This window comes from Salvia splendens, chromosome 3 (assembly GCF_004379255.2).
Source record: "Salvia splendens isolate huo1 chromosome 3, SspV2, whole genome shotgun sequence".
Taxonomy (NCBI): Eukaryota; Viridiplantae; Streptophyta; class Magnoliopsida; order Lamiales; family Lamiaceae; genus Salvia; species Salvia splendens.
In genome coordinates, this window is record NC_056034.1 from 40,545,336 (window position 1) to 40,568,669 (window position 23,334).

The following is a 23,334-nucleotide window of genomic DNA, read 5'->3' on the forward strand; positions in this document are numbered from 1 at the left end:
TATGTTTTGCCCCACTCAACTTCCTCTAACTACGATCTAGCCACATTCCAAAATTACAAATTGACCTTTTTATTTTATAAAATTTTGTGATGAATAAAAGTAATTCTTGTATAAGTAACTCATACAATTCTTTATCATTATATGAATAAAAGTAACTAGTTATATGATTTGAATATAAAAGTGGCACTTCTTGTGATTAAAAGTAATAATTATTCTTGATAAAAAAAATACTATACTCTATGTACTAGTAAATTAAAGAAAAATTATTACAAAAAAAACTATAAAAGAAAAAAATGTTAAAGTTGAATTGGACCTAGCTTGGATTGGATGAGAGACGCAGAGTTTAAGTCAGTGGGACTCGACCCTCTAGCTCTTTAGCATGAGATTTTGAGTCTCCTATGGTAAATTTAATTATGTGTAGTGAATATTAACGGAGGGTAGATAAACTTTTGGTTTCATTAAAAAGCAATTCCGGTAAAACATTTCAATTAAAAGATCTTCCTTTTGATAAGAACATAATTTGGGATGTCTAATATTTTGTCGCGTGGTGATTCTTTAACCTTTATATTGTTTTAATGTTTCCTCCTTAAGTTTGTTTCAAGTAGGGGTGGCGAAATCGGTTACCCGCGGGTACCCGTACCAGATTTTAGCCAAATTTATTGTCCCAATACCCGCTCTGCTATATACTGGGATTACCCGATATCCGTGTCGGGTATCCCGTACCCGACATTGCAGGTACCCGTACCCGACCCAAAATCCTAATAAAAAATTTGAAAACCATAAGACTAAAGGCTCATTTTAGTCCTTAACATATTGCGATTTTTTAATTTTTGTCCAAAACATTATCTTTTGAAATATTCGGTCTCTCACAAATAAAAACGGGTCATATTTGGTCCATTTTGGACGGTTCCGTCAAAAATATGACGGAAACCCTGAACCCAAACTTCCGTCACCACCTCCGCCACGTCGTCCACCTTCCATCATCCCCCAGCCTCCCCCACCGTCGTCACCGTCTCATCCCTCAGCCTCACCCCCTCCTTACATTATCTCCCTCACCACCTCCGCCACGGCGTCCACCTTCCTTGCCTCGCTCAACTCATCAATCAATCCACCGTAGACGCCTTCCGGTGTTGCTGCAGCCACGATTCGAGAGGAGGAGGTGGAACTGCGGCGGGGGGAGGCAGCCGTAGCGGAGGGTGCCTGGACGATGACGAGGGAGAGGGCGAGGTGGTCGATGGAGGGGTCGAAGGAGAGGGAGAGGAGGCGACACGACGAATTGACCGATTTTAGAAAGAGTCAGAAATAGGTAATTGCAGGTGCCGCAATCGGGAGTGCATCCGATCGATTTCATCTCCGGCAAAATTAGCGACGACGACGCCTTCCGGTGTTTCCGCAGCCACGATTTGAGAGGAGGAGGTGGAACTGCGGCGGGGGGAGGCAGCCGTAGCAGAGGGTGCCTGGACGACGGCGAGGGCGAGGGGGAAGTGGTCGATGGAGGGGTCGAGGGAGAGGAGGCGAGACGACGACTTGACGGTGAGCAGCAGTGGCAGAACACCGGGAGTCGGAAGCCGGCATGTTTCTGTCAAGTTTTGAATTTCCGTCCAAATTTGGAATTTCCATCATACTTTTTACGGAACCGTCCAAAATGGACCAAATGTGGACCGTTTTAATTTGTGAGGGACCGAATAATTCAAAAGATAATATTTTGGATCAAAATAAAAAAATCTCAATATGTTAAGGACCAAAATGAGCCTTTAGTCAAACCATAATAGCAGTCAATGTTCCCTAATTTACTTTATTAATATCAATGGTAAGCTTTGAATGGATTGAAAATAAAAGTGAGGGGACACTCTATAGCTAGTTCCGGTGAGTTTTCAATTGTATATCGTTGGAATATAAAAATGTTTCAAAATAACTCTTAGATTATACAAAGTACTCCCACTATTCCGCCTTAATAGTGACGTTTCATTTTCTTCACTCATTTTAGAAAAATAATAATATATATACTCTTCTCTAGATTATTATCTTTGCTACTTTACTTTTTCTCCATTCTAACTATTTATTTTTTATTTTTCAAAATGATTGCGTATATGGCTATTATTAGGCCATCTGCAACGCTGTCTCTTATCCGTCCCTTAACCGTCTTTTAAATTACTATTCATGGGCCCCACTGTACTTTTTTACTTCATCTCTTAACTAAAGGACAGAACCTACAACCCTTCATCTCTTATCTGTCCATTAACCGTCTCTTAAATTACTATTCATTCTTTCATTTTTTTATTTTTATTTCCAACAAATTCAATTAATAAAAACACACTTCATTAAATAAAATAAAATTACAACATAAAATTCGTAAAATCCTAAAAAAATTAAAAATACATAATTAAATAATCGCCTCAGCCAAATTTTGCCCAAATGTGCTTCATTAGATCATCTTGGAGTCCTTGCCCGAATAGACAACCGTTCTCGTATAGACGGATGCACTCCACTGCGAGGCGGACTACTTGCGGTAGAGCTTCCGGTGGCTTCAGGGTCGAACCAATTTCCCGCCTCAGGTCCTTCGTCTTGGACAATCATGTTGTGCAAGATTATGCACGTATACATGATGTCGACCATACTCTCCATGAACCACGTACGAGCTGGGGCTTTGATTATGTTGAAGCGCGCTTGGAGAACCCCGAATGCCCTCTCCACATCCTTGCGAGCAGCCTCCTGCTTCTGCGCAAAAAGAGACTGTTTTGCCTTCACAGGCCTGTTGCACGTCTTCATGAAGGTTGGCCACTTCGGGCAGATGCCGTAGGCAAGATAGTACCCCATTTTATACCGCTGGTTGTTAGCGATGAAGTTGATGGCCGGCGCTTTACCATCCAAAACTTCGGCGAAGAAGTCGGATTAGTGGAGGATGTTTATGTCGTTGTTCGATCCGGGGAACCAGAAGTACGCATGCCAGATCCATAGCCGGTAGTCGGCAACGGCCTCGAGTATAACGGTGGGGTGGGTGCCTTTATGGCCGCTAGTGTACGACCCCCTCCACGCCACAGGGCAATTCTTCCATTGTCAGTGCATGCAATCGACGCTGCCAAGCATCCCGGGGAATCCGTGCACTTCTTCGTGAAGGTGGAGCAGAAACTGACAATCTGTCGTGCTTGGCCACCGGAGAAATTCGTCGGTGAAGGCTGCCCGGACGCCTTTGCAGAATTGGATCAAGCACATTCTCCCAGTGCTTTCTCCAATGTGGAGGTATTCGTTGAACACATCCTCCATTTGTCCAGTCGCAAGTTGACGAATTGCTGCACTACATTTCTGCGACGTCGTGTGGCTGGGACGGCCGACGGCGTCGGACCTTTCTTGGAAGAACTCTTCCCGGGCTGCCAATGTATTTGCGATGTGGAGAAATAGCGGTTTCCGCATGCGGAAACGTCGACGGAAGTAGGTATCTCCCCAAACCGGGTTATCGCTGAAGTAGTTGCGGACTAACCTTGCGGCGGCTTTCTCCCGGTTACGATGGATGTAAGTCCGAGAGCGTCTTTGGGATGGCGCAGCTTCCTCCGCCTCCCGGCATCAATCTTCTTCAAGTGATTCTTCCATTATTCGACGCATTTGCTCATATGGATCCATTAGATCGATTAACTATGGGGGAAGAATAAAAGAGTTGATTTGAGATGAAAATTGGAGTTGAAAGAGAGATGATTTGAGAAGAATAGATGTGTTTGTGTGAGAAATAAGGATGAAATATGAGTATTTATAGAGTAAAAAAATAAAAAATAAAAAAATAGGAAAACGGTCGAAAAACGGTAATATTATCGTTTTTCGAATTTTAATTTTTTTATTAAATTCGATTTAAAAAAAAAAATTTGCGTCAGCGTGACGAAACCCACTCGCGGGGCAGGGAGTGGGCGTCACGCATGGCGCCGGAGCGCGCCACGGCGCGTGCGCGTGGCTAGACGTCTTGCGGACCGTCTCGGAGAGACAGGTGTCTCGGCGGGATGGGGACGCGACGGGACGCTGCAACGCGTCCCGCGCGCGTCTCGTCACGGAGGAACGGGCTTCGAGCCACCCGCGTAACGCGTTGCGGGTGGCCTTATTTAACTATTTACTTTTTTCTCCACTTTAACTTTTGAAACACCTTTATTAATATAGAATGGAGGGAGTATTAAAATATGGTATATGACTAATACTAATAATAACGGGTAATATCGGGATTAACGGTATACCCGCGCGGGTAATGGGTATACCCGCTACCCGCAAAACTCTAAAACACACTACCCGATCCCGCCCCGTTTCCCGATATCCGACGGGTAGCGGGTCGAGATGGGAATTACCCATTACCCGCTACCCATTTTGTCACCCCTATTTTCAAGTTTGTTTCATCACTAGTTATTTTTTTTAATAATGTTTAGGGAACTTTAAGTTTTATTTAAGGACCGTTCGCAAGAAAAACTTAGTGTAGGGACTCAAATTAGTACTAATCGAAAGATAAATCCTAGAAACTATAGTCGCCTAAAGTTATAGATCATGTAAAAATTTGAAAAAAATCAAGAAAGTGTAGCATTTACCACCTACTAATAGTGCATCCATACTTTTAATGAACCTGGATTTAGGGTGGCACATTTCCAAAGCTCGATACTATCGAGATGTACGTGGTGTCATAGGAGTAGTTAATACCCGAAGCCAAAAGTCTCGTATTCGAATTTATCTTCATATGATCTTTTAGAATTATTTCATCATTCACTCTTGAAAAAAAAGGATACAATCTTTGAGATTCTTGATGAGATGATACCAAATTTTGATTTCTTTAACAAACAGGAAAGAAAGAGTCCAAGATTGAGCAACTGATATTTACACAGAATTTAATATGAGAATTTTCACAAAGCAATGAATCGTAATCTAAACTAGAAAGTCTAAGAGCCCAAGTCCCCATTTCTGTTCCCTTCATTGCCAAGAGAAATTCGATACTGCTCGCCGTTGGGATGGTTAAATGAACGCGCATCGTCCAAGATGCACAAACAAGGAGCGGGGAAAACAGTCAAAGAAAATATGCTTGCACCATGCGGAAGGAGAGGCTCACTTCTTCGCCTTTGCAAACCTGAGGCAGCGATATTTCTCACCACTGACGGTTATTTCAAGAGCCCCGTCTTGGTTATCCTGATTTGATGCGGTCCCCATCAGCACACTCTTCTCTTTCTCGAGGTTTTCCCTCTCCATCTTTAACCGGGCTTCTTGCCTAGCAATCTCTGCCTGAATACGAGCAAATGTCAAAATACGAGTGTGTAAGGGAGAGTAGTTAAGAAATAACACCACAAAAAAATCAGGAAAATTAATAAAAAAAAAACACAAGAATTGTTTAGTCAGCTTCTAGCAAAATGTAACTAGGTTCGTGGGCGATGCGAAGGCAGTTCCTTACAATATGCAACTGTGCGAATGCAGTCCAAATACAGAGGGAAAACGTCTATAAATATTACAACCACGGCCATAACCCAAACCCATTAGGATTCCATCTACGCCAGAAATGTGGGCCATAAAAGTCGGGATATGGTATTCAGTATCTTCAGGCTCCACAGTCCAACAGAAATAAGACAAAAGATGCTGATATCTGTGTGTGTTGTTTCAACCAAGTTCATACATCGTCCTTTGAAAACATGTGAAAGTTTATCTATGTTCAGGAGATTGTATATTCAGGTAATCATGTTTTAGATGAATAAAAGGCATGGTTACAGATTTCAAAAGACATAAAACACTACAGTCTACAACAATAGGCTTTAATCACCCAGTGGAACTTTGATAGAAAAGAGAGAATCGAAAACTAGCCATGTGTACACAAAGATCTATTAGAAGATACGACATCCACGGGAGAAGCATCACTTTCACTTTCTACAGCCGCCTATTGGATTACTAAGCTGCTCGAGTGCTATGCAAGAGAGGCAGATTATTAGATTAACATCCAAAAAGGCCACTATCAAATCAGCCATTTCCATTAAAAATTATCTCTTGTGCTTTTCTACATCGCCAACTAGTATATCATAAGCCTAACGAGGCACGGAAAGAAACTCCCATCTAAATCACAACTCAAGTTCTCTATTCACAAAGGAAACACATTTACATATTTGATCTAAAGCTGCAAGATGTCACCAATTAGGACTAATTCCTCATATTCTCTACACAGCACACGAATGAATCAATATACAACCATAAAACCCCTACCTAAACTCTAACTCTAGGATAAGCATATCTCCTACACATTCAAGAACTGCTACATAGTAGCTAGGGAACATCAAAATTTAACTGATTCATTGCCATTTCAAGAAAAACAACAAATAGCCAACAATGCCATTTCAAGAAAACCAGCAACTAGCCATCCCCATTTCACAAACAAGACGGTGAATCAGGTACCTCACGGCGTGAGAGTTCCGCCTTCCAAGCAGCTTCTCGCTCGGCAACCTCACGCTCACGTTCCTCGATGTAACTCTGCATCTCCCTCTCCTTCATGATTCTATCTTGTATATCTGCATCTAGAGCCTCCTTCAACTCTTGCACAAACTTGTCTACAACTGTTTTTATCCTCAACGACATCAGAAATTAGGGCGTTTAAACCACACTTCTTCACTCTATCTTCCAATACACTACGAACTCCTGCAACATAAAACATCTCCTTCATTTACCATAAAGAATGCATTTGTACATGCTAGAACATTAATTATATAAGGGCAAAAGTCAAGAAAACCAAATTAAAATTTTCCCTTTTCAATTTCGTGAAGAAAAAGATAACCCATATAATGAAAAACGTAAATAAGCAATCCCTAATCAGATCAGAAACAGCAACAAATTCATAGTGACAATAACGAACTAAAAAATTCACCTTTGAAGAAAATAGGAAAATCGAGTATCGAATTCGATTGCCGCAGCTGGTAGAAAAACGAGGCCGCGAGCTATGCGTGTGTGTTTGAGCGGCAGAGGAAGAGAGGGAAAAGGAGAAACTCAATTCGAGAGGCAAGAGGGCAACAAAAATATGCTCTTGTTCTTTACTTGAACCAGGTTATTTCCAATTTCTTTTTCTTGATTTCTCCTCTTTTTGTTTTTGTTTGATTACTTGCAAGTTGTTTTTAAATTGATTGTTTTTTTTTGGCGTCTTATTTTGTTAAAGCATACATAAAATATTTAAATGAAATAATAAATTGAATATAATACTAGACATGTGTATTTAATTCCGTTTAGGAATTAAATTTGTGTGATTTATAAAATGAAAATGTGTGTTTTTATGTCGAATTCTTTGATGAATTTTTTTGCTGTACATATATCTTTAGTAAAATTTGTTAAATTTGAATAAGTTTGATTTTATCATGGAATAAAATAAGAGATAAAATACAAATCGACGAGATGAATACAAAATCACGAACCAAAACACAACATATATTTGTGCCTAGAAATCAAGAAAGAAACATTAACTACGTAAAAAAAAGCATGCCTAGAAACTCAAAAGTGAAAATTTATGAAAAATATTATTTCACTATGTTTCATATTAATAAAGTCAATTTTTTCTATTTTAGAAAGTTCCAACAAAATTGAGTCATTTTTATTTTTAGCAAAAAAATTTATCTTGTCTCTTTATTTTCTCTTCATCTTTCTTACTTTATTTATCATCCACAACACATTATTCTTAATCTCAATGCTGAAAAAATGCCTCAACTAACATACGCCCCAATGCATCCGAAAATTGTCTCAATCTTGCTCCCATGCTCAGGTGGGATTCGTCCCCGTCCTGTTGCACACCTCAACAACTCTCTCCCATAACATATTAGGATCGTCGACTGCAACATTAGTTTGATATTATCCGCTTTGGTTTAAGCCCGCACGAACCCAACACATGCGGAATCGGGTCTTTGATGTAGCAACCACCCTCAACTCCTCGGTGGAATATTTCTTCGCTCCCGCCAAAGTACTCTTTGCCTTGCCTTTGCATTTTTGCCCTTTAGTTGGGAACAGATGCAATCTCAATCTCTTCATGGGATGCCTCGAACGATCCAATAGGCCCATATCCGAAATCTCATAGTCATCTATACTGATTCCAGATCCATGAGTACCCGGGGTATCGAGCGCCGGGAATCGTCATTTGCGTCGACGGTTCCCGAGTCACTGGAACTTGTGTCGGCAGAACCTGCGTCGACGTGACTTGTGGAAGAAAATCTCTATTCCAAGTATTCACTTCATTTGGGTTCGGACCTATTGCGTATGCATAGGCCAAGAACGTTACTTGAGAACTCGGCTCCATTTTTCGACAATTATTTAGATTGGGAAGTAGGAAAACTGAGAGTGGGGGTGTGAAAAATGAATTGAAAATGTGGGTATTTATAGAGAAATGAAATTAATTAAAAATATAAAAAAGATTAAATCGTGCGGCTGCCACGAGAATCGTCCAACAGTCGGTGATTCATCCGCACAAGGGGCGGACAGCCAGGTGGCCGTGGGAATTTGGGAGGATAATGCAGCCCCGTCTAGCGACAGCCGTGAATTGGGCTGCATTGTGAATGCCCTTAAAGGTCTAGCATATAATTTTAATGATCAAACAAAAATAAAAATACACAAAAACTCCCGGGTTGAATTCCAGCTTTACTAAGTAAATGTCATCTTCCCAAATAAGCTCAACACTCACTGCTCATCTCTGATGTTATATTCTTGACTTCGTTCAAGCAAACTACACGACCTAATCAAGCTTATATACCTAGAGAATATAATGTACTACTACTATATTCAAACGCCACTTATAGCAGTGATGATTTCATGCAAATGATTAATCAACACAAATTTACGACATAGAATTATAGCTCAGAAATGAGAATGCAAATTAGTTAAAGCCTTACTCCTTAGTATTTCAATTTGTGACACATTTTTCATTGAATGCAAATAACTGAATAAGTTAATCTCGTAGCTAGGACCACATTAACACGAGGCAATGTCACCTGAGACGAATTAGTCAGCTTCGATTAGTTTCAAATGCACCACGAGTCAAGTTGTTAGATTCACCATGGGACAAGTCAGTTATCTTCACCTTGAGTGCGACTAAGAGCCCTGGGATGGGGAAAAATGAGTGTTTAGGTGATCAAGTTTGGAAATATTAGATTGAAAATCGTGTGATAAAAAATGTAGTGGAAAAGCATACATACCCTTATAGCCAAAACCCACTGCCCTTGTATCCAATCTTGATGAGGTCTCAACTCAAAATGCTGAAACTCCATCATCTCATTTGTTGCATTGAAATAGACTGAGTAGTTTCTGCTCAGAGAGGCTTTCTGGACTCGACCAACACGCCACCCATTGTTATGCCAAGCATCAACTCTGTCAAATGGCTTATAGGAGTCTCTTCTTTGGATGACCGAAGGGGAAGGCCTTATGCACGGGCCGAAAGCTTCTTGGTGCAGTTGTGTTCCGTATTCGTTAATTAAGGTTTGGTATTGAACTAGATAGTTTCTTATGCCTAGTGATTTCAGAATAATAGCAGGGTACCAAATGCCCTCGTTTTTGTCGCCATCATCACCTTTTATCTCTACCTTCATCCCATTCACAATGAATGGTTCTACTCCCATTCTGTTGTGCTCTCCAAAATTTATAACTTGTCTGTTGTTGACTCGCAACTCCGTTTTTTTCTGCATTCAAAGGATCGTACATAAGAATATGGAAATGGAAATACAGAAAAAGTACTTCAAAATCATACCATCATTGCAGCAGTCCATTTGCCACCAATCCAATCTTGATGAGCCCTTAAATCAGAGTGATTAAAAAAGATTTCCTCGTTCGTTGTCCAGAAATACACACCATATCTTCGATCATCAAGAACTTTAGAGACGAGGCCAACCCACCACCCATCATTATACCACGCGTCAACTTCTTCCAGCAACATGTAACAGTCAATCCTCATGATTTCAGGGGCGCAAGGCCTGATATATGAAGCAAGCGCCTCTTCTCGTAGCAGTGCAGATTCATCGTCTGTTTTCAATGTCTGGTACTCAACCAAAAATTCACCGGAGGTTAACGAGCAAACTATCTCAGCAGTGAACCAAGAGCCGTGATAGCCTTCTTCATCACTTCTCACCTCCACCATCATCCCCTCCCTGAAGATTGGCTCTGCAGTTCGCTTATTTTTTATCTTCAACTTCTTGTTGTTGGGCTTAACGATCAATTCAGTCTTCTCTACCTGCAACACTAATGATGATGAAGAAGAAAAACAAAACATTATCATCACCAGACTGCAAGAGAGCAAGATGTACTCACCTTAAGATCTGAAAACAATTTACCATCAATCCATTCTTGATGAGGCCTCAGTTTACGATGCTCCAATATCAGATCTTCATTTGTGCACAAGTGAACCATGTACGAACCGCCATTCAGGACTTCAACAATGTAACCCTCCCACCAGCCACTCTTAGACCAAGCATCAACACGTTCCAGAGACTCAAAAGGCTTAACACGCCTGATAACAGGTGGGGTGCACCTGATGCAAGAAGCATGCACTTCTTCTCTCAAATATTCAGTTTGGTCACCAGTTCTTAACGTTCTATACTCCACCAAGTACTTCTCATCTTCCAATGGTTTAACAATAACAGCAATGAACCAAGAACCTTCGAAGCCTTTCTCATACCTCTTGACCTCCACTAGCATCCCCTCACTGAATCTCATTTGCTGTGGTTTCTTCTTGCACTTAATCTTGAGCTTCAAACCATTTGATTTTGCCTGTGATTCAGATGACGACTTGCTCTGCATACATACAACTTATAAAAATAAGCACTAACAGATAGCAATCAGCATCACAAGAAAAGTACATTTTCCTGTTAAACATCAGCAGCAGCTGTGATTGTGAACCTTTGATGAAACCCAATTTTTAGATGATGAATAAATCTCCACCAGCTATGAATGATTAACCTAATCACAACTAATGCTTACAGTCTTACAGATTACTTCTGCATCTACTTAATAAAAACGAAATAATGCAGCAAAGGAACACGAAAATGGGGAAACCTGACTCAAGAATTCACGCGATAGTTTAACATCTAATGCTAACCTTTATTAAAGCTTACATCAATCCCTAGCAACCACAAATTCCTCTTTTTGCTTAAATTCAAACAATATGAAAAATTAAAATTGAAAAGGAACAAGCGAATTGCTAACATGTGCTATGCAAAATCAAGCAATAATCAGCCAGTTATATCCAATAAACACACAGACTATAAAAATTACGAAGTTCAAATAAATAAATAAATAAATAAAACAAAAAAGACACACAATACCTTCACTTGCATAACTTGCTGAAGCAGCAATGGCGGATTCCACAAGCCATCACTCCAGTCCCTAACCGTTCTCACCTCCCACTGCTCCACCGCAGAAGCGGAACCCCCTCGATCCGCGCCCTCAAACACCACCGAGTAGCGCGAATTTTCCAAAATCTCCGCGATTTCCCCTCTCCTCCACCCCTTTCTCTCTCCGCAAAACGCCTCCACACTTTCCCCAACCTTAAAGTACCTGTGGATCTCCACTGGCTGCGCCGGCCTGATCTCGGCGGCGGCGACGTATTCGCGCCGCAGCGGCGACGTCGGATCGTCGCTGTCCGTGCTCGTCTCGAACTTGACGTAGGCTCTGTCGCCGCTGAAGCGGATGAAGGTGGCGGGATGCCATGTGACGGCGTCGTTATCGCGCCGGACTTCGATTCTGTTACCTTTGACGACGAATTGCGAGGGTTTTTTAGGAGGTGGGTGCTGCATAGTGCATGTGAGAGAGATGGAGACCTAGAGAGAGAAGGTTGATGACTGATTGGTTGGAAATGGCAATGGCGGGAGGAAAAAGACCTTTCTAGGCTTGCACTTCAAGTTTCAAATCTGCAATTTTGGTTTTTCGATAAATAAAGGTTGGGACGATGATGCTATTAAAGTCATCTGCAACGCTGTCTCTTATCGGTCTTTTAGAGCATCCACAATAATGGCTTTCGCCCAGCAATAGCCCAACGACAAACTCCTCCTGCAACATCATCAGCACTAAATATCCTCCTGCCACATCATCAGGACAAGCAAATAGCTCAGCAATAGCCTAGCCACATCACTCCTAATTATATAAAACAAATAATTGACAATCACACAAAATACGGAAATAAATTTACGACATAGATACGCGAAAATTCAATAATATTATTTAAATTAAAAAAATATATTAAAAAATACATTAATTTTAAAAAAATACATTGAAAAAATACATTAATTTTAAAAAATTACATTATTAAAAAAAAAACGACCTCTGCCTCACTCCTCGTCTCCGTCGCCCCCGTCGCCACCGTCGCCGCCGGTACCCCCCGTGCCTCTCGGTCTTCAAATCGTCACGCATGCTCACGAGCAATGCGTGAAGAAAGCTCTTCTCCTCGGGGTCCTCTGCCGCCTTCCAATCGACTAAGATCTTGACCATCTGAGCACGCGTTTGTTGATGCGCGAAGAATTTGAGATCCTCTGTCGACTGGCCAAGGGGGATGCCGACTAGACCTCCTGGGACCCCCCCGGCACCCCTCGCCTCCCGTTGCGCCCGCCTTTGACCAACCGGGCGAGTTCGGCGAGCGAACGATGGAGGGGACGGGAGCTCCTGAGCACCCTCGGGGAGGTCGTGGGAACCACCGCTGCTGCCGCTGTAATCACTGGTATAGTTCAGTCGTTGCTTCTTCGGCCAGCCAGCGCCGACACCTGCCCGGAACTTCTCGGAGTCATTCAGCACCTCATAGCAGTTCCAGTAGGTGAACTCCTTATACAACCCGGGCTGGGGGAAGGCTTACTCCGAGAACGGGAGTTTACGAGAACACCGAAAAGATCAAACCCCAACTCCTCTAAGGAGAAAGTCTCATATATAGTGCGTATATATAGTGTTTAAAAAATAAATAAAAAAAAAAAAATTTCGCTCTCCGGTCCGAAACCTGCAATGGCGGCGAGCGGACCGCCGAGCGCATCGCCCAGCGCTCGCGAATCGGCGTGCACTCGCCGATTTTTTTGCCAAAATGACGCTCGCCGGTTACAATGGTTCGGCGAGCGAACCGGCGAGCGCCGGAGATCGGTAAGCCGGTCCGCTCGCGCGCCATTGTGGATGCTCTTAACCGTCTCATCTCTTAACCATTCATGGGCCCACTGTACTTTTCACTCCATCTCTTAACTAAGAGACAGAACCTGCAACCCTTCATCTCTTATCCGACTCTTAATCATCTCATCCCTTACTATTCATTCAATTCATTTTTTATTTTTATTTTCAACAAATTCAATTAATAAAAACACACTTCATTAAATAAAATAAAATTACAACTTAAAATCCTAAAAAAATACATAATTAAATTCGTGGCAAAATAAATAAAAAACATAATTTAAAATACAATTTTATAGAAATTATAAAAACTACTCCGCCGGTGAATCATTTCCCGAGGGAGACGGTGGAGGCGGAATACCAAGTTGTCCCGCCAGATACACAATGCCGGCATGATGGGCTTGAAATTGGGCAGACGTCATGCGGGATGTGTCTGCCATCGTGGTGGTGAAGTACATGGACATTAAGGAGGAGGGCAGCCCTTGGGAGCCCGCCTGGCTTGATTCGCCTCGGCCCCTCCTCCCTCTAGCCGCCTTCGCCGCCTTGGTCCCTTGCGACTGACGGTCCCCACGGGAGGACCCCCTACATCGTACGTCGTGCCCTCAACCTCCTGCGAGGCAACCTCTTGTGCGGCGCTGCCCGAACCGCCCCCACTAGACGAGTATTGGCCGCCCGCCGTGTGCTTCGTGCGCTTCAAGGTCGAGCCCGAGCTGGACCGGACACCGGTGGCCCACCTTTCCTCGTCTTTGACGGCCTCCCAAACATCGACATGTCTGAATTCTTTGCCGGTGTCGTTGAAATAGACTCGCAAAGCCGATCTCAGAATGTCGGCTCCCGTGGCTCCGCTTTGGTAATGAGCCGCTTCGTTCTTGTAGATGCCGCAGAATTTTTTGACCTCTCTGTCGACTCGGTCAAAGTGAGCGCGTAGCATCTTCAATGTGCGGCGGCGGGACCCCTTCGGCTTAATCTCGTTGTAGGCCTCGGTGACCTTTTCCTAGAAGCACTTCCGGGTTTGTTGATTCCCGACGAAGGGATCGTACGAGACGCTGATCCAGGCGTTGTACACAGTCATCGTGTCCTTGAGGCTGTACGGATGCCGGCTTACATCCTCCTCATCCTCGGTCGCCTCCGCCTCTTCATCCTCAACGTCGAATGCCCTGGAGCTTCCACCGCCTCGTCCTCCTTCCGGAGTGGGTTCATCCGGATAATCCTCTCGAATTTAGGATAATCCTTGCGAATACCTCGGGGCGGAGGGACGAGCGTATGCATCAACATCAAAATGGGGTGGTTGGTACCCTGCCGGCATCGACGAACCGGAACCGGAACCACCCAAGACATTGTACATGCCCTCCCAGTCGCCAAACGCGTTGATGTCAAACCCGCCGGAGCCGCCCTCATTTCCGTCGCTGGACATTTTGTGATGAAAATTGGAGAGGTTAGATGAAAATTGAAGAGGAAATGCAGATGATTTGGAAAGAATAGATGTGTGTTTGTGTGTGTAATGAGGATGAAATAAGAGTATTTATATAGTAAAAAAAAAGAAAAAACGGTCGAAAAAACGGTAATATTACCGTTTTCATTTTTTTAAATTTTTTGTATTATTAAATTCAAATTTTTTTAAAAAAATGATTTATTGCGTTAGCGTGACGAAGCCCACTCGCGGGCCGGCGAGTGGGCGTCACGCGTGGCGCCAGCTCGCGGCACGTGGCGCAAGCGCGTGGCGAGACAACCCGCGAGACGTCTCGGCGAGACCGGGACGAGACGGGGCGCTGCAACACTTCTCGCAACCGTCTCGTCTCGGCGGGACGAGATACGAGCCACCCGCGGGACGCGTTGCGGGTGACCTAATTTGACAATTAAATGACAAACTAAAACCAGCCAAAATACGAAACCTGATTAGGTTTTGTAGAGAAATTTGTTTTATAATTTCTTTTTCGATTTGATTATTTTGGATTTTGAGGTGTCATTTCCTATATCAAGTAATAATAGATTATAGATATATGTTCTTTATCTAGTACCACAATCTTTGCCTTATGATCTTAAAAAATCATTGAACGATGAATTAAAATGGGTGATTATAGAAGTTAGAGTGAACTACGCAAATGGTTCCTGAACTATGCGTTTTGCACGCCAATGGTCTCTGAACTTTAAAAATATCGTAGATAGTCCATGAACTAAGAGATAATCACATTTTCAATATTTTTTCACTTTTCTTCTAATTTTATACCAAAAATACCCCCAAAAGCTTGGAGGGTATTTTTATCCATAAATCATGAATATCAAAGCTTGGAGGGTATTTTTGCTTTTAAATTAAGATAATCATAAAAAATTTGTTTATCCTCTAATGACTCAAATTCTCGATTTGAATGCCAGGAATGCTTTTTTGCTTAGGCTAATTTTATCTGTTCAAGCCAAGAATGCTCTAGCTTTGTTAAGTAATTGATTATATTGTGTAATTTACTTATTCAATACTACTTTATTTGGTACTAGTATAAAATACACCGCCTTTATGAAATATATTCTACGGACTTACCACCTCCCATGATAACCATATGATTTTATTCTACGTTTTTATAATTTGATTTAATTTTGCATGAAACTCTTTCTCTCTTTATATGTATTTGATGCAAAATAATGAATTCTATAGGTATCACAAATACTTTTATATATTCAACAAATATTAAATATATTTATATGTCAATGTATAGCTATTCAGAATTTTTTTACACCAAAAATATGCATGAAATTTTCGTCGTTTTAGAAATATTATATCGTGTTTCTTATAATTATTGAATTATTATAAAAAAGTTATACTAATAGTTAGCGAATTAAGTTACGTACTAATAATTGTTTTAGATAACTCCGAGCTGAATGCTCGATAATTACCAGCCATAAACAAATTCTTAAGCAGTCATCTAATTTAAAGCGTTGTATATGCCTTCTAGAATTTTTTAAGCAAGCAAGGAATTCTAGACGGAGGTATTAATTCATTATTGTTATTCTCAATCCAAGCAAGGAATTCTTCCACATTAAAAATATAAAATTTTATTAATATTTAAATAAATTTAAATTTAAAATTTTATTAATATTTAATTTTTATTCCACAAGAAAATCATTCAAAAATTTGATAATCATGATTTATGGATAAAAATACCCTCCAAACTTTTGGGGTATTTTGATATAAAATTAGAAGAAAAGTGAAAAAATATAAAAAATGTGATTATCCCTTAGTTCAGGGACTATCTACAATATTTTTAAAGTTCAGGGACCATTGACGTGCAAAAAAACATAATTCAGGGACCATTTGCGTAGTTCACTCTAGAATTTAATGTATAATTCCAATATTGCTTGACATGCAAGCTTGATATTTCTTTAATGCTCATATAAAGACTACTATAGTACTATTGCCAATGATTGATAATTTTATTATTCTATACGTACCCATGTCGGTATGTTTAAATTCCATATTAGATCTCAAGAGAATTATTGGCTTTGAAGACTTAACTTGATGAGATCACATTTTGAGGGGAAAAGTTTACTTCTTTATAAATACTAGTACTACTATATAGTGCTTCGTTATTCAAAGTCCAAATTTTGTAAACAAAAAAAAAAGGAATGGAGTAAAACAAAATTTTCCCCTAAACGTCAGTTATTGCAATCGGCAAACAGAATCCACCTCTCTGTGCCAAGACCAGCCCCCTAAACCTCTACCCATGTACATTTTGCATTTTCCCCTATTTAATTTGTTTATGTCGATATTTTTATCTAGCTACGTTTCAATTTTCACAATAATGTGTTTGTAATGAATTCATTACATTACATTATTAGTATGTAATGGAGCGATGAGAGATCATGTATATTATTAATCTCCTCGCACATTGATTATTAAATATTGTTAACATTTCTTAACAGTTGGAGTATACATTTTTATTTCTTCATTCTTGCCCATCTGTTTATGTCTATCGAACTAGTTCGCGTGGTTAATCTGTTTCATGCTTATGTGCAGCGTGAGTTCTTTTATACATGCTCGGTTTGCAAGATTATATCTCACGATTAAATAAGTATTGTGTTTGATTTATGAGATTGAATCTCACAACTCAATCTTTGTTGGATAATCATGTGATAATTAGTAATAGTCACATCTATCCAACTAAAATAACTTCACAGCTCAATTATAGACTATATTTTATGATTATTTTATCTAACAAATCGAAAACCAACATAGTATATCTAGTTTTAGAAGTGAATACATGTAATCAATTCAAACAATAACATTGAACTTAGGGCATCATTAACCCCGGCCCGATTTCCGTCCCCAAGTCCTCTTCACGTCATCATTCCCCTAAATTTGAGTCTCAGGCCTCAACTGCTCTAACCCTTCAGGCCACAACCTGGGCCGCAACTAATAATTGACACTATTCACAAATTCAACCTATTTTACTCGTAAATGCATTACGTTGAACAATTCAAACCGGGAAAATAAATTGTTCATTCGAAAAAAGAAATTACAAATCCTAGAAAAAAAATACAAATGCAAAAAAACTAAAAATTATAACAAAAAAATGCAAAAAATGCAAAAAAACTAAAAATTATAACATAAAAAATGCAAGAAAACTAAAAATTATAACATAAAAAAAATGCAAAAAATGCAAAAAATGCAAAAATTAGAAAATTGGATCTGCCGCCCCTCTTCTTCATCTTCCTCCCTCTTCTTCCTCTCCCCCTCCCTCTTCTTCCTCTTCCTCCCTCTTCTTCCTCTTCCAATTTTTGGCAAAATTTGCAGCTCCGTCACGGCCCCAAACCATCCAACGCGAGCCCGGGCCGGACCTCGGGACCGGCCCAGGCCGCAAATCCTCCCCCTCCAACGTGCGTCTCGGGCCGGGACTCGCGATTTGCGGCCCGGCCCCTTGCGTTAATGATGCTCTTAGCTATGTATATGAATCTACAAATTAAAAAGACAAACCACCTATTCAATTATGAGTACCTTCTTTTTTAGCAACATCTAATTTATCACCTCTTTTCTCATATATTTACAATGATGTCATATCGTATTCTCTTGAATACATGATGTGATACCGTACAACATGTATTAAAAATTTGACAAATAACGCGGAGTTTGCTTGTTGATTAAGAAAAGCTTGCACTTAAATAAACAATAAATGGGTCAAATTGAAAAAATAAGGGTAGGTGTGATGTGAGTGACTAAATATCCTAGAATAGAGAGTATGTCATTTGCGATGTACAAATAACAATATCAAAAGTACGTGCAAAGTGTCCTCGATGTAACGTCGCATGACGAAATATCCTAGTAATCTTTTCAAAAATGAAATCCTAATATGCTTGGCAATAAAGTCCGGGCCAGGAATTCAATATAAGTGGCGCAAAAATATATGGAGTAAAAAAATATTTTAAGAATTTGAAGAGGGCATACATAAAGGTGTTCTAAAAAAAGTTCATAAAATAATAATCAAAATAGAATAAATGATTTTTTTGAGACGGGGCATTTGCTCCTTGTGGAGCTCATGTAGCTCTGACCATTACGTGGTGAGGTAGTTTAACAACCATCTCCTCTTGATCACAACATACAATGTAATTGATTCCAATACAACAGCACAAGCACCCAAGAATACCAACACCCCAATATATGCATTTTTCCATTTTTTCGCAGGCTCGAGAATGTCAAATCCTTCGAAAACATTAATGATGCTAAGGATGATCACCGCGTATCCCACGCTTTGGTGGTATACATTCCAGTAAAATCGGTATTTGTGGTCGGGCTTTGGCTTCACAAGAAACACCAAAACCTACACAAAATATTGTAACTTGCAAGTATCTAGTAAGAAAATGACTAAATTTACTCTTCTCTATTTTATACTCCATACCTGAAGTGTTCCAAGGACAAAAAGGACAAACAGTCTTCTCTCGACTCCGGGGGAGTCACTTCCGAGTTTGATTCCGGTGGCCCACCCGGCCACGCCGACTATGTATGCTGACATCTGGCAGCTGAAGTGGATGTAGAACCACAGCGTATTGGCTGATCTCAGCACCTTTAAATATTAAGCAGCCATTGCTCCCATTGGCATCAAAACACCGCAACTCACAACATTCAACGCCCCCATGAACCTGCAAAACACATAGTCATTCTTCCTACCAAATGCGTGTGTGTGTACGGATCCTCCACCGCCCGAGGCTGTGGTGGCGAAATCAATGTTCCCTACGGACCGGACCTAACGTTGTCTCCGCTGAGGGGAAATATGCTGGTGAGGCGCGTTGCCGGAGACCCGGGAAGACTGTTGCAGTTTCTGTAGCGTCTGCTGTTGGAGAATGCGAATGTGGAGCAGTTATGAGAGCGTTGGATGCAGCGGCCAAAATGAAGAGGAAGACAGAGAAGAGGAAAGTTTTTTGGGGAGGACAACTGGCCATTATGAATTAAGATGATGATGTTCAACTCCCCTTCTCTCTTTCTATATACTCCATGTGATTAGAACTTAGAACTTAGAAGAGTGATGGTAATTTTATACAAGGAATCTGAATGTGAGAAAAGAAGGGGGAAGGGAAGACCTTGGATTGTCTTGAGTTTTGACTGTTTGAATAATAAAAAGTCATTTTAGTAAATAAAAATTTGTTAAATAGGTATCTAACATGTTTTTAAATGCGTTTAAAAGTTAAGTGCTGGAAATAAGGGCGGAGTTGGCAAAATGTAGTTGACGGAGATTCCTAGGCTTCTAAAACCAGAAATCCCCCATCCTCTCTCTCCCTCTTTCTCACTTGTAGTTGGAGGGACACACACACTTACTCACCCACTCACCTCCATCAACAATGGCGTCTCTACCCCTCTCCTCCTCTTTCAACCTCCGTCCCCGCCCCCTCTCCACCCCCTCTTCCAAATCCCTCCGCCTCTATCCAACAATTCGATCTTCCATCAAATCCCACATTTCCCCCAATTGTCTACGTCATAATCGAATCCAGTCAGTCCACCATAAATCTCCCCTATCACTCTCTCTCCCCTCCCCAAAACGCCTGCTTCTAGCAGCCGCATCTGCTTCCGCCGCCCCTCCCGCGCCTCAGCCATGGCAGGGGGCTTCCATCAAGCCGCTCGTCGCCTCCATCGCGACAGGCGTGATTCTATGGTTCCTCCCGGCCCCCAACGGCGTCTCCCGCATCGCGTGGCAGCTGCTCTCCATTTTCCTCGCCACAATCGTCGGAATCATCACCCAGCCCCTGCCGCTGGGCGCCGTCGCGCTCATGGGACTCGGCGCGTGTGTTCTCACTAAAACGCTGACCTTCGCCGCCGCGTTCTCGGCTTTCGGCGATCCGATCCCGTGGCTTATCGCGCTCGCATTCTTCTTCGCGCGAGGGTTTATCAAAACTGGATTGGGGAACAGAATTGCGTACCAATTTGTTTCCCTATTTGGAAGCTCGTCGCTAGGGTTAGGGTATAGCTTGGTATTCAGTGAGGCGCTTTTGGCGCCGGCAATTCCATCCGTCTCCGCCAGAGCCGGCGGCATTTTCTTGCCGTTGGTGAAATCGCTCTGTGTCGCGTGTGGTAGCAATGTAGGCGATGGGACGGAGAGGAAATTGGGGTCTTGGTTGATGCTCACATGCTTTCAGACATCTGTGATTTCGTCGTCTATGTTTCTGACAGCAATGGCTGCGAATCCGTTGGCTGCTAACCTTACTGCAACCACGATAAATATGCAGATTGGATGGATGGATTGGGCCAAGGCTGCAATAGTGCCGGGGTTGGTGTCGTTGATCGTTGTTCCGTTTCTGCTGTATTTAATCTATCCGCCCACGGTGAAGAGCAGCCCCGATGCTCCTAAACTTGCAAGGGAGAATTTGGCGAAGATGGGGCCGATGTCCAAGAACGAGATCATCATGGCTGGAACTCTGCTTCTCACGGTATAGACTTACAAAATTTGAGTTTTTTTTACTTCATTTAGCTCTGCAGATCACCGTGATTGTTCAAAATGCTTCTATTTTCAGATGTGATTTTATAATCAATACTAGGATTTCTACGATCCTACCCTTTTAGTGGGATATGAATCGAGCAAAATTAGATCAAGTGATGTAAATTATCTTGGGTCTTAGGATATCCCAAAGTTTGCATCCATTTTAGTAAACAAGAAATTAGCCTACATTGTTTTTATCTGTCTAGGTTGATCCTCAGAGTTAAACAGCCCCTCATAGAGTAATGATTGGGATTATTGGATGACTTGTCGAGTATGTGTTTTAATTGCTTCCACATCGAGAGATTTTCAGTTGGTATTCATTTGCACTGTTGATCTTTCACTATGCGTTAGATGTTCAGACAATATTTTGATGCTAGTTATTCTTTGCAACTTGGGTGAAAAACACTCAGGGTCAAACACTTGTACAACTTATATTTGGTTAAGGAGGGATTTTTTTGGGTAAACCATTGTTTAGCTGATCTATTAACCAATTTGTTTGGATTAATGACGCCCTGCATTGTTGCTATAGGTCTCATTCTAATTATAAATTTAAAAAATTTGTTGCTTATTCATTGTTCCTATGCAAAGTAATTTGTGCTGATAGTTGAAAGTTTTAAATATCAGGTGGGGCTCTGGATTTTTGGTAGTGTCCTGAATGTGGATGCAGTCACTGCTGCAATTCTTGGGTTATCTGTCCTCCTGATAACTGGGGTCGTCACATGGAAGGAATGCCTAGCTGAATCAGTTGCGTGGGATACACTGACATGGTTTGCTGCGCTTATTGCAATGGCTGGGTACCTAAACAAATACGGTCTTATTTCCTGGTTCAGCCAAACTGTTGTCAAGGTTCGTTTACCTCTATATTCCAAGCCTACTGACAGGAAATGAGTACATATAAAATTTGTTTGATTTGGTCATGTACAATCTATGTTCATATTTTTGGCCATCAATATGGCAGACTTATTCTCATCTGGTAGTATGCTCTCAATTTGGTAGTATAGATGCAACTTATTTTGTTCATCAATCACAGTTATTGTTGGTTAACAGTAAAATAGTTAGGGAAGAAAAGAGTTTTCTTGATTCGTACTTTACCAACATTTTCTTCTCTTATCCATTTGAGATGTCTCCTTTATGACAATAATATGGGTACTTCATCTCTCTAATGGAATGGCATTGATATAACATAAGCCCTACAACGTTGTCCAAACAAGGATTTTGGTCTATTCATTGTTCAATACTTCAGAAGCTTTAACGCCTAAGAACATGAATACAATGGTAATCACATCTGTTTCTGCTTATTATAATTCAAAATCTCAACTCTATTTGTGTGTGTATTTGGTCTTTTGTTCCTCTTCATTTCCATTGCTTACTTAAATAGCATCGAATCACGGAATAATTCTGTTTTCTTGTCTATGCAGTTTGTTGGTGGATTGGGTCTTTCGTGGCAGCTATCTTTTGGCATTCTTGTCCTACTATACTTCTATTCCCATTATTTCTTTGCGAGCGGGGCTGCTCATATTGGTGCCATGTTTACAGCATTCTTGTCAGTAGCGAGCGCTCTGGGTACTCCACCCTATCTCGGTGCTGTCGTGCTCTCCTTTCTTTCCAATCTTATGGGAGGCATTACTCACTATGGGATAGGATCAGCACCTGTGTTTTATGGTGCTGGTTACGTCCCACTCGCCAAATGGTGGGGCTACGGCTTCTTCATCTCGATCGTCAATCTTGTGATTTGGCTCGGAGTTGGAGGGATATGGTGGAAGGCCATCGGCTTGTGGTAGAAGCATGGACGAGTTCCTATATATTTTTGTGCTTCATATTCACATAAATAACTCTTTGAGTTTTGAGATTTCGATACTCTTTTTAACGGAATGAGGATTTACAAGTTTTGGTGGGGGAGAAGGTAAATGAGCCTTACAATTGTGTATCATTATCTTTTCCATAAGAGGTCAAGGGTTTGAGCATTTGTTGAGTAGTTAGGTTTAAAATCACGAGCAAGAAAGCAAGTAGAATTATGTATTTATTGATGGTGAAATTGAACCGATTTTAGCTTTTCTTACTTATGAACCCATGGAAATAAAGTTCACCACTCTTCCACATGTGGACAAGGTGAGGCAAAAATTTCATTCAATTCAACAAAAACAAAATAGGTTAAAAAAAGTAATGCTATTTTTATATAATTTTATTTTAGAATAAAATGTGAAGGAAATAAATTATTAATAATGTGGGGTTTATCATTTATTATAAAAATGAATTGAGATTTTTAATGGGATGAATCAAAATAGAAAAA

General features: G+C 41.0%; 3 protein-coding genes and 1 pseudogene across 4 annotated transcripts; 1 reads left to right on the top strand and 3 right to left on the bottom strand.

The window, feature by feature from the left end:
• Positions 1-4,769: 4,769 nt before the first annotated feature.
• On the bottom strand, positions 4,770-7,101 carry LOC121793659. Its single transcript, XM_042191699.1, has 3 exons — positions 6,857-7,101; positions 6,391-6,630; positions 4,770-5,238 (listed from the first exon to the last, which is right to left on the bottom strand). The coding sequence occupies exons 2-3, from the start codon at positions 6,568-6,570 to the stop codon at positions 5,065-5,067; spliced, it is 354 nt and encodes a 117-aa protein (XP_042047633.1). The 5' UTR covers positions 6,571-6,630; positions 6,857-7,101; the 3' UTR covers positions 4,770-5,064.
• A 1,698-nt stretch (positions 7,102-8,799) lies between these two features.
• On the bottom strand, positions 8,800-11,833 carry LOC121793497 (protein AGENET DOMAIN (AGD)-CONTAINING P1-like). Of its 2 annotated transcripts, none has more exons than XM_042191509.1 (5): positions 11,277-11,833; positions 10,287-10,746; positions 9,707-10,194; positions 9,159-9,638; positions 8,800-9,063 (listed from the first exon to the last, which is right to left on the bottom strand). In XM_042191509.1, exons 1-5 carry the CDS (start codon positions 11,745-11,747, stop codon positions 9,055-9,057), a joined length of 1,908 nt encoding a protein of 635 aa, XP_042047443.1. In that variant the 5' UTR covers positions 11,748-11,833; the 3' UTR covers positions 8,800-9,054. The 2 variants fall into 2 exon arrangements, with proteins under 2 accessions (XP_042047443.1, XP_042047442.1); XM_042191508.1 differs by having other exon boundaries at positions 9,707-10,186; positions 10,264-10,746.
• A 6,796-nt stretch (positions 11,834-18,629) lies between these two features.
• Positions 18,630-19,515, bottom strand: LOC121797023 (annotated as a pseudogene).
• Positions 19,516-19,773: 258 nt separating this feature from the next.
• LOC121797462 (dicarboxylate transporter 1, chloroplastic-like) lies at positions 19,774-23,143 on the top strand. The gene is made up of 3 exons (XM_042196225.1): positions 19,774-20,994; positions 21,669-21,890; positions 22,463-23,143. The coding sequence occupies exons 1-3, from the start codon at positions 19,912-19,914 to the stop codon at positions 22,823-22,825; spliced, it is 1,668 nt and encodes a 555-aa protein (XP_042052159.1). The 5' UTR covers positions 19,774-19,911; the 3' UTR covers positions 22,826-23,143.
• The last annotated feature ends 191 nt before the right edge of the window (positions 23,144-23,334 follow it).

Excerpts from the sequence above, each read along its gene's own strand:
- LOC121793659 (XM_042191699.1), bottom strand. The coding sequence starts at position 6,570 with ATGTCGTTGAGGATAAAAACAGTTGTAGACAAGTTTGTGCAAGAGTTG. Across the intron at positions 5,239-6,390 it reads CGGAACTCTCACGCCGTGAG|GCAGAGATTGCTAGGCAAGA; the intron begins GTACCTGATTCA and ends GCTCGTATTCAG.
- LOC121793497 (XM_042191508.1), bottom strand. The coding sequence starts at position 11,747 with ATGCAGCACCCACCTCCTAAAAAACCCTCGCAATTCGTCGTCAAAGGT. Across the intron at positions 10,747-11,276 it reads AGCAAGTTATGCAAGTGAAG|AGCAAGTCGTCATCTGAATC; the intron begins GTATTGTGTGTC and ends GTATGTATGCAG. Across the intron at positions 9,639-9,706 it reads AATGGACTGCTGCAATGATG|AAAAAAACGGAGTTGCGAGT; the intron begins GTATGATTTTGA and ends CTTTGAATGCAG.
- LOC121797462 (XM_042196225.1), top strand. The coding sequence starts at position 19,912 with ATGGCGTCTCTACCCCTCTCCTCCTCTTTCAACCTCCGTCCCCGCCCC. Across the intron at positions 20,995-21,668 it reads CTGGAACTCTGCTTCTCACG|GTGGGGCTCTGGATTTTTGG; the intron begins GTATAGACTTAC and ends TTTAAATATCAG. Across the intron at positions 21,891-22,462 it reads TCAGCCAAACTGTTGTCAAG|TTTGTTGGTGGATTGGGTCT; the intron begins GTTCGTTTACCT and ends TTGTCTATGCAG.